At 47.6% G+C, this 15,413-nt stretch overlaps 1 protein-coding gene across 1 annotated transcript in view; it reads right to left on the reverse strand.

The window, feature by feature from the left end:
* NTSR1 (neurotensin receptor 1) overlaps positions 1-15,413 on the reverse strand; it is a gene marked incomplete at both ends in the record, with an annotated part of 60,457 nt that overhangs the window by 12,800 nt on the left and 32,244 nt on the right. Inside the window, one exon of the mRNA XM_082491201.1 lies at positions 3,693-3,894. Coding sequence (XP_082347327.1) covers positions 3,693-3,894 — 202 coding nt within the window. The remainder of the gene's footprint in view (positions 1-3,692; positions 3,895-15,413) is intronic.

The raw sequence follows: 15,413 nt of genomic DNA on the forward strand, positions 1-15,413 counted from the left end.
TCACAACCCATAGGACAAGAGGAAACGGCGTCAAGTTGCACCAGGGGAGGTTTAGGTTAGACATTAGGAAAAACTTCTGAAAGGGTTATGGAAGACTGACCCGGCCTGCCCAGGGCGGTGGGTGCATCGCCAGCCCTGGGGGTATTTAAAAGCCATCTGGATATGGTGCTCAGGGACGTGGTTTAGAAGTGGAGTTAGATAACGGTTGGACTTGATGATCTTGAAGGTCTTTTCCAGCCATAACAATTCTATGATTCTATGATCTGTGCATCGCTGCCCACGGGGCCACATCTGAGCTGCTTTAGCACCATTTCAGGCTCCAGCCTCTCGCTTTTGCTAACTTTTCTCGGCTTTTGGAGTACATAACAAAAGCAAAAATTTGCCTGGAGGAGGAGAAGATAAAAATTAAGCTTATTGTTCGGAGAAAGAAGGGCTGTTTTTCAGTGCCTCGGAAGAAATGTGGAGCTGTTGGTGAGGGATGCTCTTCCACCACCACTGAGCGATGCCCGGGGAGCGGCGGGTGTAAATTTAGGTCTCTCTGTTATTATTCATGAAGAGCTCTCTCCTCTTGATGCAAAAAGAGTATACTATACTAAAAGGAGAGGGAGAGGTGCGAGATGTTGAAGCGCAAGTGAGAAAAGGCAGCTTCTCACTTAATGGCAGTAGGCAGAAGCGTTAAGAAACAGAAAAAGATAGCAGAGAGCCCAGGGGCTGGCACAGCCCCGTCCTCCAGGCTCGGCGCCAAAGCGGGGCTCCCTTCGTATCCCCGGGTGGATGATGGGGAACCGGGGTGCAGGGAGAGTAAACGACCACAGCCCAACAAGGTAATTACGGGGAATTTAATGTCTTCTGGGGTTTTGTCTCCTTTTTCTCAGTTGGCGTTTCCCAGCACGGTGTTGGAAGCCGGGGTGCACGCGGTGGCTTGCCTACGGCGTGGGCACAGCACCCTGCGTGGGATGGGTCCCTCATGGAAAACAGCTGGAGAAACTCATGGATGTTGTCAGTGCCTTCCCGAGGGATTTATTTCCTTGTTCAAGATACGGCCTTGGCCAAATATCTTATATATACTTATAAATCCCCAAAGGGAGGGTGCCGGGGGGATGGGAAGAGTCCATCTTCAGTGGTGCCCGGTGACAGGACAAGAGGGAACGGGCACAAACGTGACCATGGGCAGTTCCATCTCACCCTGAGGAGGGATTTCTCTCCCGTGGGGGCGGCAGAGCACTGGCACAGCTGCCCAGAGAGGGGGGGAGTCTCCCCCTCTGGAGCCATTCCAAACCCGCCTGGAGGCGTCCTGTGCCACTGCTGGAGGTGCCCCTGCTCTGGCGGGGGGTGGCACTGGGGGGGCTCCAGAGGGCCCTGCCAGCCCCCACCAGCCTGGGATGCTGGGATTCTGGGATTCAAAGCCCTTCATTTACCAAAAGCTTTGCCGTGAAAGCTTTCTCCTATCAAACTCTCCCCATCTAATATGCATGAGGACTCTCACAGTTTATAACCAGCACTGGCATACTTTATTAGGTCTTTTTGGGTACTATTTTTGAACAGCTTTTACTTCATCATTTGTCAGTTTAAGCTACCAGATTCCTTGGTCTTTTCCTCAGCTTATTTAATTAAGCCATCCAGTATTTTGCAGTACAGCTCAATTCCTGGGTGCCGGATGTTTTATTTAACCTTTGTCTGAACCAAAGCTCTGCGGAAAAAGAAAAGGAATAAAGCAATATATGCAAGGTTTAAGTTGCCGTTGAGCGCATCATTAAAATGCTGGGCTAGTTTTGGTTTTTCAGAGAGTCTGTGTGTGAGCAGGTCTATTCTTTAGCTTCACATACCAAAAAGCAAAGGCTAAAGAAAAGGATTATGTGTGATTACCCTAAATGTGGTGGTTTGGAAGAATAAAAAAAAAAAAAATCGAATTCCTTTCTGTCTTTGTCCATGGCGATCACAGTCCTGTCTGTTTTCTCCATGAAGCTGTGAATACCCACCTGCGCAGTTCATAAATGGCCACTTGTGCTCACAACTATTAATGTCGTTTGAGACGGTGCATGTGCAAACGCGAATCTTTTATTGCATGTGAAATATGGATGAAGGTGTTTTCCAGAAGAGGGCTTGACCGAAATCTGTTTAGATAGCCAGCCCACAAAGGGCTGCAAAATTTAGTTAAAACCATATAAAAAGCAGCATTTTTTGTTAAAAAAAAAATTCTGCTGCATACTAATTTGGCTTGGGACAAAAAATGTCTTGTTTTTTTATATATATATATAGTGATATATATAGATATAGTGATTAGCTGGGTCACAGTCTGCAAAACATTGGGTGCAGTATCTGGTGGGAGAAGGTAAAGTGCAGCTCACAGAAGGTTGCACGTGTGTCCCTTGGGACCTCTGCTGAGTTTAAAGTGAGACATTTGGCCCGCAGCAAAGGAGATAAATCGGGGCCGCCTTACCCCAGAGCTGCACACTTGGCTTGGGGAGACATCACGTGCAGGAGAGGAACAGGGGAATTCTGTCCCCGCAGACAGCACAGCAATCGCCGCCGCCACTGTCCCGCTTCAGGTTTTCAAGTGTGCAGTGGAGTTATTTCTGGGTTGTTATAGAACATCAGGTGTATGGGATTGCGTGAGGAATGTTCTGCTGTCAACCCAGTGTTGCCATCGTCAAGAGTTTTGAAGAGGAGAAACACTAGGAAGAGTCTGATTTGATCAAAAATATTTTTTTTTTAATATCTGACTCATTTGGCTATTTTTTTTTTTCCTAGCAGAGAGAGGAAAATTGAAATCTGAATTAAAGCTGTGATTGATTGTAAGAAACTCTTTTCTCCTATGTGTGTATCTTCAGGGGAAAACTGATTTTCCACACACCTCTAATGAAACAACAAACCCGTTCAGAGCAGCTCCTGCTTTTACCTTGGGAGCAGGGGAAGGAAACCCACCAACGCCCACTTTCCAACGTCTTTGCTTGTACCAGCTGAGAGGAACTTGCACACCTAATTTCCCATGGGCAACGCTCATCTGGCCACGCCAGCTCATCTGCTCAAACCCAACCCCACAGAACAAGTTGGGTTTTAAAACTCCGTCAGTCCCCTGGTCACAGTCCGAGCCCCCAAACACCAGCCGAAAGAGAGGTGTTTAGGCTGGAGCTGGTCAGAAATAGTAAAACAAACAGGAAAACTTGATGTTATCATGTTGCTTCTATTTCACAGAGCCTGAAATATATTTTCTTCCCTAATTTTGAAATTTTCATTTATCAGTTTCTCCCCGATTGAGCACAATTAATTCAATATTACTCAAATATCTCTATAGATTCCTTTCTCTCTCTCTTTTTTTTTTTTTTTTTAATCCTTTAAGGGAAGATTAGGACTCAGAAAAGTGACTCTGGAAGAAAAATAGAATAGTGATGGTAAAATTCCCTGGAAAACTCTTGGTGACTTAGCAAGAAATAGATGAAGAAGGAAAGAAACCAAGAGAACAAAGAAATTTATTTTCCAAAGTCTGGAGCTCTGAGACAAGAATCGGGCAATTTTGGCAGATGTCAAATCATTTGGGGGCAATTTGGCTTTCCAAAAAGAGCTAATTTTCATTTAAAACATTTAAAACTCTTTTCGGGTGAAAGAGTTTACCAGTTTCAACCTGTTGCTCCTCAAATCGCATTTACTTAGACACCTCTAGCCGGTTCCGTGTCAAATACGTGAATACTTACGTAGGACCCTCACGCCGTGCTTCAGGGCTTGCACGCGGCTGGGCTCCATGGACATGCTGAGCATCGTCTGCTGCCCGCCGATGGTGCAGACCTGGTTCTCCTGGGCAGCCTGCTTGAACATGACCATGAGCTGGTTGGCGATGATGGTGTTGAGCACAGAAATGACGACCATGGGGAACACGAAGGAGATGAAAGTGTTGACCTGCGGGGAAAAGATGCGGCACGGTCAAGGGATGAGAAGGACCAGCGGAGCGGGAGATTGTGTTTTATTTCTCACAGCAACAGAGAAACAGCCTGCAGGGGAAACCTCCTCCCTCCTCTTACTGTGCTGCCTTTGGCTTTTGAAGGCTTAGTGCACAGAGGGAGAACTCAAACACCGCTGACAAACATTCAGCCACTGTGGGTCAACACTGAAAACCAGCAAATTCATTCACATCCGGTTACGTTGTCTTCCCCTTTTCAGTGCAGTTCATTGCCAGAAATGTCTCCACCGAAACATGCCACTGATCTTTCCATCTCGCGAACAGCGGGATGCTTCTTAGCTTTCATTGTGCGTGGCGTGACTTCTGAATAACAGTATGTTCTTATGGTTTTTCTTGATTATGAGCACTCCTTGAGATTTTTTTTAACTTCCTTTTTTGTGTTCTGTCCTTTCCTTGCAGATTTAATGACAGCATTTTGTTATCTCGTAATTAAATTATCCAATAAACCTTGTGCCTTAAAGGATTAAAATTGATCGGAATAAACAAGTGGAAGTTGTAATGTTTTTAGTACAAATTATTTGATTACTACAGTTTTGATAAAATTAAATGGAGGATCAAATTAAGCAGTGATTGAATCAAGCGGAAGTCACTGTTTGTGTCAAATAAAAGCAGGAAGGCTTTGTGAGGGCTGTGGAGGAACCCCGACGGAGCGGAGCTTAACCGAGGGCAGCCCGGGGACGCAGAGGCTGGTGCAGGTTTTGCCTGTGAGCCTGTGGCAGAGCTGCTGCGGTGGGGTGGGGGCTGCCCACGGAGCCCGTCCTCCGCGGCTCGGGAGGAGGCTCAGCACATCCCCGCGATGAGCGTGGGACAAACCCAAGAGCCCCTTCAATTTGTAAAATTTCAAAATAGTACCAAAAATTAAGCCGTGTGCTGCAAATCACCGCGGAAGCGATTTTATTAAAAGTGATAAAATGGCCCAAAAAAAAGATAAAACTACGAAAACCAGTCGGGAACTTGGCCCTGCGGCAGGGTTACAAGGCACGCCAACTTCTTCCCCAGATCGCCACATACCTTGCACCTCGGTGTGCTAAACCACAGGAGCAATCCTGCACTGCGAGCCAACCCCACGTCCCTCTGGAAAACCAGGAGAGCCTCATCTACAAACGGGTGCTCCATCTGCTCGGATGGAGGCGATCCCTCTCCACCCTCCTCCCACGCGGCACCACCACCTCACTGCACAAGCATTTGCCGTCCACCCCGTATCTGGTGCAGGTGCGTGGTCTCTTTGCTCTGGAGGGATTAAAAAATGCCAGAGATGAATGGAAAGACGGAGGAAGAATCCAACCACACCTCCGGGATGCTACAGGGGAGCCATTAAAGAAAGAACATAAGTGTATGGGGAGCAGGTGCACTGGCAATCAGAAGCACTTAAGTTTCTTTGTTCACAAATTTGAGAAAGATGCAACTCCTCTTTTGGCGAAGACAGGCCATGTTGCTGTTGCCACAGTTTTCTTTAGATGGATGAAGTCTCTACAGAGCTTTGTGCTCCAATGCTTCTCGCAGAAGGACCAGCTGGGTTTCGTCTCTCGCAACCCTCATGGTGAGAACATCATCTCTCGTTTATGCTGGTAATAATAACAGAGCTCCTCTGCGGGCTGAGGAAATTCCTAGATACAACTTTGCCCTAGCTATAAATTAGTCTTGCCTAATATAATTATGCAGAACTCAAAAAGTCTTTTCTGAGCTTTCATTCAACCCTTGATTCATTCCATAATTGTATTGCGAAGTCTTTAAAGAGCTTGGGAAATTGTCTAGAATAGCATTGACTTTCCCTTTTAAGAATTGTTATGGTGAAAGTGTGAAAATTGCATGCTTTCTATGAAAGGCTATATTTAAAGATTTTTTCCAGGTCTTGATTTATACCAAAACTCTCATATAGTTAAAAAAAAAAAAAAAATTGATATTTTCCCCAAGGCAGAAGGATTTAATTTGTGGAAAGAATTATTTGCAACACAAAATCCTGAGAACAATAAAGGGTAGAGAAGCTGATCCCCCTCCTGCAAACTGTCCCTATTCAGTGTTTTTTCTGGCGAGCTGCTTGCTGGCTTGCGCGAGTGCGGACCCCAGCGCACCCAACGCACGTCTGTGCCGTAACACGTCATTTCCAGGTGACTTTGCACACTGCTGGAGCTGGTGCCTCAAACACCTCTTCAAAGCCAGAGGAAAGTTTCCCACTTGCTTTGCGAGGAGCGGGTCGGGGATCCCAGGGCTACACCTTCAAGGGCTTCAGGGGGAGGAAGACTTGGCTAGGTGTTTAATGGGATTTTTTACAGCACTGAAACTCCTAACACCAGTGGGACGAAAGTGGCCACGGCTGTCAGTGAACACCCGTGGGAGCCTTTGAGTCCTTATATACCTTTACAGATCGCTCTGGCCCCAGGGAGGAGGATTTAGACAGTGTCCAGGTTCATTTTTGAGCTGAAAGGGTTGGGCTTTACGTTGGCTTACCGTGGAAAGGACAGCTTATGTGACACTGCATCTACACTACTTCTGTGTTCAGGGCTTTTTGGCTGCCCAAGCAGAGTGGCCTGGCCATGTCTCTGCTGTCACCGAGTGTGGGTCAGTCTGATTCTCCTCTCGCATTAAGACTGATGTGTTCACATCAGTGTAAATCCACCAGATCCGAGTTTCTGCTCGGCACCGCGACGTGCAGCACGAGCACAGTGCAGAAGCGCACTGGCTGCTTTCTGGTGTAAAAAAAACCCCACCACCACAAACCCTGTGACTGTGTGCTAAATCCCCAGAAAAAAAAAAAAAAAAAAAGAAAATCCAATACTACAATGTTTGCCACTGGCAGGAGAGAATGAAACACTAACCCACTTCCATGCTGCTGTCGCTCCTGCAATCAGTGCAGTCCTAAACGCCACTCAAACTCCAGGCTGGCAGCATCTCTGGGGTGGGATTAGTCCTCAGGGCCAAATCGTGTTTTGTCTTGTACAGAAGAGCGACCTTCCCTTCCAGCACTGCCTGAGCAGCAACACTCCGGGACCCGAATCACTCCTCTGGCTGCGCCGTGCAGGACGGTGACCACCTGGACGCCGTCTGAGGGTGAGTTCCCGGCAGAAATCTCTGCCGAGACCCTGTCCCCGTGGAGCCGTGCCCGAGGCGTCTGATCGCTTGAGGGATGCAAAGTGACACCCGCTCTGACACAGCCCGTCCCCGGGGGTACAACGCCTGCGCGGTCCCCCACGGCGGTGACGCTGAACCTTCCCAGCCCCGTCCTGGTGGCCCTGGGGGCCCTGCCCTGCCCAGGCCCCTGGCTCTCTGACAATGGGGCGCTTTTCATCCCAGCTTTCTCTTCGCCCCCTGTTGCCAAAGGTGGTTTTAATTCCAGCTGAAACGTGAAGCACTGAAATGACACAGGGTTTTGCAGGACGGAGAAGACCGAGCAAATCTGGGGAAGGGACTTCACGAGCTCATGGGAAGACGAATGGAAATGCCTGGTAATTAAGGCACATTTCTGGAAGGGAAAAAATGCAGTTATCCGCCTCTCTCGGTTGGCTCATCAAAAATCAGACTTTGCGTGAGACTAGAGAATTCAGCATGATGCGAGTGTTCTTCTTCCTTCCAAACAGGAGTGTGGGAGAGACATGGGGGAAGGGACCAGAAAAATCAAGCGACACAAAAGCAGAAGCCAGCTCTCGGGTTTGTGACTCTTCCTAAATCTTTTGTACGGAAAACTGCTCCCCTGGCTCTGCTGAGCTTCGTGCTGACATGATTTGCTTTTGCCAAGTCGTCCTGCAAATTATTTGCCTGCCGTGGTTTCCCTGGGTTACCGCTAAAAGCAGACATCGGCTCACTCGTGACAGTGACGGAGAAGATGAGCATGTAAACTTCACGGAGGGACTCCCCAGAGGGCTTAAACGAGTCCTGTAAATCAGAAGTTTTGCAAAGGTTTATTCTTTTGTGCTTTAAAGGGACTTCTGGAGGAACACGGACTCAGAGGCCACTTCGGAAGAAGATGGTTTTTCCATCCCTCAAACAAGCCCAGACTTTTGTCTTATCTGCATCTGAAGGGGATGAGGGGCGATATTACAGGTTATGGGCATTTACAGGACACCGTCACTCCCAGCAAAACTCAGTCGCCTGAGCCACCTGCAGCTGACTGTTCCCCTGGTCCGCCAGCGCACGGCTTTGGAGGGGTACGGAACTGTTAATAAGTTTTTGTAGGTGCTTTACAAGGTCTTGGAGCACTGAAGTGGTTAAGAGTAAAAAATTAGGCTAAAGGCTCTTCCCAGAGATACAGTAGCAAGTTAAACACCTCCACTGAAAGTATTTATAATAATAAAAAAAAAGCCAAGAACCAGAACTATTCATAATATTTTCATTAAAAGACTTTTGATGAGCCGGGGAGGGATTTTTTGCAAGGGCATGGAGTGATGGAATGAGGGGGAATGGCTTCAAACTGGATGAGGGGAGATTTAGATGAGATATCGGGAAGAAATGTTTCCCTGTGGGGGCGGTGAGCCCCCGGCGCAGAGTGCCCCGAGAAGCTGTGGCTGCCCCATCCCTGGAGGTGTTCAAGGCCGGGTTGGACGGGGCTGGGGGCAACCTGGGCTGGGGGGAGGTGGCCCTGCCTATGGCAAGGGATTGGAATGAAATGATCTTCAAGGTCCCTTCCAACCCAAACCATTCTATGATTCCATGACAATGTTAGCTCTGGGTTATGATAGCGTTTTTGTGGCAGAGACCAGAGATGTTCCCTCACTGCCTGATAAATGAGGTGTCCTCTGTCAGCACCACGTCTCCGGAGACACGGCCCCTTCCAGCAGCAAGCTGGGATGCTTGGGCAGCTTTTCTCCCTTCCTCTTCGGGGATGTGAGAAGGACAATTAAAGCAGAGAGAAGAAATGTGGAGGATGGTAGGCTGGTAAAACCTCACCTGGACTGACTAAGCTTCTCTCATACTTCATTTCCCCGCGGCACGCCTGCCTGCCGGCTGGGAAATGCTACGGAACGGCTGTCAGCCTGCCCGCTTTCTGCCGGGGAGGATTTCTCACTGCAGAGACACTCCTCCGGTCCAGCCACCCCTTGAGGGCACGCCTGGGGAAATGGTTGAGAAACCCAAAAGGAGCTGAACAGTATCTCAGGAGGAGATTTGTCTTTGCTGGTTTCCTGGAAGTGATGATGGAGAGGCCCGAGGATGCAGGGTATCGTTTGATTCGTGGGTTTGTGCAAATCAATTTAACCACATAGCCGGGATTTAACAATCTACCACATTCTGGTTCACCTCATTTCCAATGGAAATGAAAAGTAAATTATCCTCCCCCTGGCTGTGGAGGCAGTATTGTTAGCATATGTCAATCAGAAAAGCACATTCTGCTACATCAACATTCGGCTGCCAAAAAATCTTATTTGACTAAATGTACTTTAGAAAATTACCGGTTATCTCACTCAGTGGCCGGAATCAGCATTTTTTTAGCCACCCAGTGGATAATTTCAGCCTTTAATATGCACAGTGCTGCATTCCTGCATACGGCAACCTGCGGAGGACAAAGCAGCAAGGGAAGGCACATGGTGGTGGCACGCCAAAAGGAGCATTTGGCAATGGCACTCCTGTTTGACGTTCACAGGATGTATCTGATGAAAAATCCAAAGGTGTTTTTCCTCCAGTAAAAAAATTACCATCTAATTAAACCCCATCTTTGCATGGCTTTCCAAATGTCCATGCCAAGTATCTGGCGGTTATCAGCTCAATGCCATTCCTTAGATGCAACAGGACAGGAAAGGTCTGCATTTGCGAGCGATGGAAGAAAAGAAGTCCTGCTTTTGTAGCCAGTACCTGGTACAGGGAGGAATGCGGACGCTGCAAAACTGCTGCCTAGGAAGGAGGTCTCTGAACAGGGGACTGCGGGTACTCTTGCTTAGGTGAAGACAGAGAGCACACAAGTCTAAAGATAAACTGTTGCATCTGACGGATGCTCCCAAGTGACCAGACCGGGTCCTGTTCCCATGATGCTACCGCTCTTGCACCCGTTAAAGTTAATGAGACCTGACACTCAATTAATTGCATAGCACGGACACGTGAGTCTGTTACCGACACATCCACTTACATTTATCCTTATTCACTAAAGGAAAACCTATCAAAAGACAACTTGGAGGACAATGCAAAAGACTTGTGCGTGAGCTCTGCCCGCTTGCTTCTACGGAGATGTTCCAGGTTTTGCACTGGCAGATGTTTGTATCAGAAGAAAAGGCACGTTACTACAAGGCTTATGGTGAGAGCATCCACTGTTTGCAGTCGGCACTGTACTTTGAGATGTGCAAAAGGTGCAAGTACCTGCAACCTACTGGAAAAGGGGGCTTGTTTGGTACGACGCGGTAATGCGCAGGAACCGCTCGCAGGGTGGCGGTCCTCCCCTCCCCCCCCCGTGCTGGCTGGATGCCTCCCATGCTGTCTCCAGCTGGCTCGCACCAGACATGAACCCTTCCAAAGGGCTTAATTTAGCTCTAGCGTTGAGATCAGGAGGAGGATCTGCTTAAACTCTGTTTTCAGTAGTGTTTTGCGTTTGCTCCAGAGCAGTGATATTTTCCCGGTAACACACTTTCTCTCCTTAGATCCACGGCCGTCACGGGAGAACGGCCGGTCCGTGTGGATTCAGATATTAAGAATAACCAACATGCAACATTTTCAACCTGTGTGTGGTCCCACTCTGATGAACTATAATGGAAATGCAGAGCTGCTTATGACCTTGAGAAGTTAAGATTAACACACTCTGCAGGAGTTAATCAGATACCGAACAGATGGAAATAAATTGCATACTGGCAAAAAAATCCATCATATCTCTATGGCAAAAACATTCCACCAGCTTTGCCATTCATAAATCTCCCTCCATGGAGGAATCGTTTGTTCATAAAACCCAACATCTGACGCAGAACAACTTAAATGTGTCTCTTGCTCTTGATGGGCTGGCAAAGATGTCAGAGCCCTGAGTAATGGTGGCACTCCTGAGCTTGACTGGGTACCTGAAGAGATCATTTAACCTCGTTTCCATGCATAGTTGCAATCCTGTGGCGTAAAGTATTTTCAGATTTATCATAAGTAACAGCAAAAAGGTATGATTCATACATAAGTGTTTGATACAAAGCTTATTATCCCTAATGGTACACAAGGGTAATACCTAAGGATCAAACTCCCCGGGGACCTCACAGCTCTTCATTACCTTGCTCAGTGCCAGAAAACCACCTTCATTATACGTATTCATAAGAGAAAACGTCTTCCTCTCCTGATCTTTGGGACACCGGTCTCAAACCTGAATGGTTCTTCTGATTGCAGCTCCCAAAGAGAGAGAAAAGCTGTGAAATTCAGGAAACCCTGGAAATAATGGGCTGGAGAATGGGCAAATGGGAAGGTTTTAAGGTTTGCCACTGTGTGTTGCAGAATGTCTTGTTGTACACCATGGATATCCAGCTGTATCACTTGATAAAACTGGAGGATAAAATATTGTTTATTTAGAAAAGTGTAAGAGTAAAACAGTTGTTAAAAAAAAATCCCAACTCCAAACGAGAAAACCCCAAATCCTCACTAGGATTACGCTTGATGAAGATGGGTTTGGCAGACTTGTACATCTCACTTCAGTTAATCTAGGGTCTCCTCCCACTGCTTTAAGAGGGATATCTGGGAGCTAAATTGGAAGGGTTTTGTCCCAAGATGGCTGTTGCGTCCCCGTACCTGGTGAGGGAGGAAGGAAGAAGGGACAGAGCAATGGTGACGATCCTCCATCATGTCAACATTAACCTGAAAGCTTCAAATCTTCCCCCCTTCTTCCCTTAGGAAACCCTCCTTCTTAATTTCCTGAGATTGGGTACATTGAGCTACAAGGTAAATTAATTAAATTTACCCAATTTGGCTTGCAAACAAGAATAAAGTCAATTTGTGTGCTGTCAGTTTACTGGCCTCAGCATTGTTCATCAGATCTAGTTATCCATAACACTATTTAGGGCAATATTTTTGGTTGAACAAAAACTCACTGAATAATATTCTTGATTTTCCCTTTTGAACGCGCAGATCTTTGCTACTATTTCCCCCTCACCCTCCCCAGCAGCTATATTCTACTGAAGGGGAAATAATATTTCAGCTTCAAATGACAGGTTGGAAATACGCTTTAAATAATTTACCAGTGCCGTTGGATTTCAGTTCTCGCTATCTGCTGGTATTTTGGTTCCTACTTGTTTTTGCCAAAGGGATATTGCCCATCGCCTATCACAACATACTTCGTTTTCTCCTGTTCTGCCGCTTGTCAGCCCTCTAAATAATTTAATAAATGTTCATACAGCGCCTAACACTCCTGACGTCTGCGTAATCCTAATCCAGATTTTGCAGTTATTTTGTGTCTATCCTCTCGCCTCTTTTCCGTGGAGCACTGCGCAAGCCCTGGGGGCTCACGTGGTGGACGTTCATCCAGAGGAAGTGCCTCCACGGCTCGGTGCTTCCCCTGGCGCAGGCTGATGCTCTCTGTTGAGAGCAGCTAATGCTGTCCTTGTCAAAACCGAGAAAATCATCCTCTTTCCTGTGCTGTCAGCCACAACTGCGAGCGCTCGGCAGTTTTGCAGCCTGGGACGGGTGAGGGGTGAGGGGTGGCGGCCACCGCAGCCTTAGCGAGAGGGCAGGCGCCACGTGCGCCTTCAGGGTGTATCGCCACAAGCGCATCACAGCCGCTGGTTCCGCCAGCCGATACCCAGATCTTATTCCGTACTTCTTCGGTTCACGCTTGGGGTAGTTGTAATGAACGAGACTATTCCGCTTGGTTATCCTCTCACCGCCCATGTCAAAAAAAAAAAAAAAAAAGAATCAAACCACGGTGACAGTCAATTATGCCCCAACTTTTCTTCTTCCAGTCATACTGAGTCATTTCAGCCCTGATGATCAAAACGGATGGCTTTTGCCTACGTGGGAATGAAGTCGGCTGCAGGGAGCAGGCCAGCGCGGGGATTTCGAGTCAGTGTTTTAGGGGTAAAATAAAGCAAAAGGCATAAGCACGGGAGTATAAAAAGCAAAGATTTCTAACTGCGAAGAGCAGTAAACAGTTAAATCACGCGGCGCTCGCTTGCTTTCTTCCCACGCTCTCTTGGTAGATGGATCATGACAGAGAGAAATGCGGCTCTGCTCTGCTCTGCTCATGTGGTGACTACCAAAATTCGGCAGGTGGCAACACGGCAGTGGGGTGCTCGGGCGGGGGGGTCCCACGCCGGGGCCAGAGCGTGGGTGAGCCGTGACCCCCCTCTCCTGCCCTTCGGGGGGGACAAAGGCGGACGCCACCAGCAGCTGGGTGACAGGTGAGCACACGCTCATTACAACGAGAGTGCAGGGTAATTAATAAATCAGCTCCCACCCCCAGGGCGATACTGAAGATTTTAGATAGAGGCTTTGGAAGATTTTAGATAGAGGCTTTGCCATAAACCAAGCCAGCAACTAAAGCCTTCAGCTTCCCTACCAAAGGATTTAAAGGAGAGTTAATTTAAAACAAAACAAAACAAAACAAAAAACAAACAAACAAACAAAAAAAACCCAACCAAAAAACAAATGGAAAGAACAAACCATTCTCCTACTGAAAAATACACAATGGACCTGGATCCGGTTTTTCACCTTCTGCCGGGTGCGGTGGAGGTAGGGGAGGGTAAGAGGTGCTCTCGGTGTCTGAGAGACAAGTGAGAGCGTGGCAAAGAATCATTTATCTGTTGAATTATGTTTCAGGACCAAATTTGCTGAAGCTATTTGTAATATTTCACATATGCCGAGAAGTCATATTAATATAGCTGGTAAAATAACAGCTTGTCTGCTTAAAATAATTAGTAGTTGACAAATGGGTTGAATTTTAAATCCATGAGGAGCTTTGGTTAGCACTAATAAATGTTGATTAAGGTAGCAATTAAAATCTAACAATCTCTCTGGGGGTCTGAACTTTTAAAGTTGAAGTTTGGAACGTTCCTCAATTTACAGAGAAAACACTACAGTTCCTCCCCAGGTTGCATTGTTAAGCTGCAGCAGTGAGGATTTTTTGTCTTCTTTTTTTTTTTTTTTTTTCCGGTTTACACAAATTAATTGGAGCCTAAAGTAGTGCCCCACAGGCAGGGGCGGCCACCAGCACCTATCCTGGTCTAACATCTGATCAACGCAAAAGCCTTGGTACAGCGGTGACATTTAGCAGCGTGAGGTTTTCGCTTTCTCTCGAGTAGGTTAATGCTATAAGACCCTCTTGAAGTCCCTGTTTCCGTGGCGGTCCTTCCCAGGAAGCAGTACCTGTCCCGCTTCTCATCAGGCTTTGAAGTGGGCTGGAGAGGTCTCCCTCTCTCCTTCAAGATGTTCTCCTGCCTCGGAAATGGAGCGGACCTCTCGAAAACAAGCAAGGTCAAGTAGCGCTGCGCGCGCGCTCGTCTCTCCTGCATCTCTCTCCTGCTGCTCTGAGAGACCCGACTATGCATCTCTTAATCAGGATGACTGGATGAGCTACCACGGAAAGGTCCTGACTGGCCCGTGGCTGGAGGACGACTGATGTTACCTCCCTCTGCTGCGCTTGGGCGGTGGGACCGAGGCAAATCAAGAAGCACATTTTTGTTTAGACTTGTTTTACTGATTTATCATCGTGGGACTATCGACGAAGGTCTCAGCTTCTTTACGATCTTACTAAGCCTGGGGAAATTTCAGTCGCTTCCCTGCAGTCTTCTATTTTTGAAGGAGGAAAGCGCATTTGTGTTTCGTGGAGCACCTCTTTTACGCTGGCCAAATCCTTTCGGTTTTTTTCACTCTTGCTGTGGGCAAGGCATAAATCCAACACAAAACCAGATTTATCTTCCTTCCCTCATCACACACTAGCTGTGTGACCTCCATTAATTACATTTCATCCCCCAGTTCAGAGCTGAACGCCAGGGGGACAAAAATAGGAATACAGTGTGAATTGGGAGCGATTTGGTCCTCTCATGTTCCCAGCGTGAACGGGAGTGCATCGGTCCGTCCGCCTTTGTCGGGCAGCTTTAATTGCCGGACGTGTCATTATATTGTTATATTCCAGTCTGTTTTTTTCACGTCTGTTCCTGCTGACTTTGGGAGCAGCTGAAATAAGCTCCTTTTCCTGCCGGGTACTTGCAGTAGCTGTTATCGAATAAATAGACCAGCAAAAATTCGTGCACATGGTAGTCGCCGTGTTCAAATCCAGGGACCGCTCCTGGGGGAAAGCTGGGAGGTCAGAAGGAAACTGTGTCCCCTTCGTCTCCCAGAGCTCCTGCCCAGGATGGTGGCTGCTGCTTGGTCCTCCTCCCGCCCCAGCCTCCTCAGCTGCAAAGGAGATCCTGGCTGCACGCAAACCAGCCTCCATCCCGGACAGCTTCTCATTCTGCCAAGGACCTTTAATAATCGGCGTCATTTTTAGGTGCTTTCTCAGCCCAGCCTGCGCGATCTGAGCGTGGCTGTTGGTTTCTCCGCAGCGCCGAGTGTTCCTCAGTACATATGCCGAGTCCATCCC

This window comes from Vanellus vanellus, assembly GCF_965231255.1.
Source record: "Vanellus vanellus genome assembly, chromosome: 15".
NCBI classification, from domain to species: Eukaryota; Metazoa; Chordata; class Aves; order Charadriiformes; family Charadriidae; genus Vanellus; species Vanellus vanellus.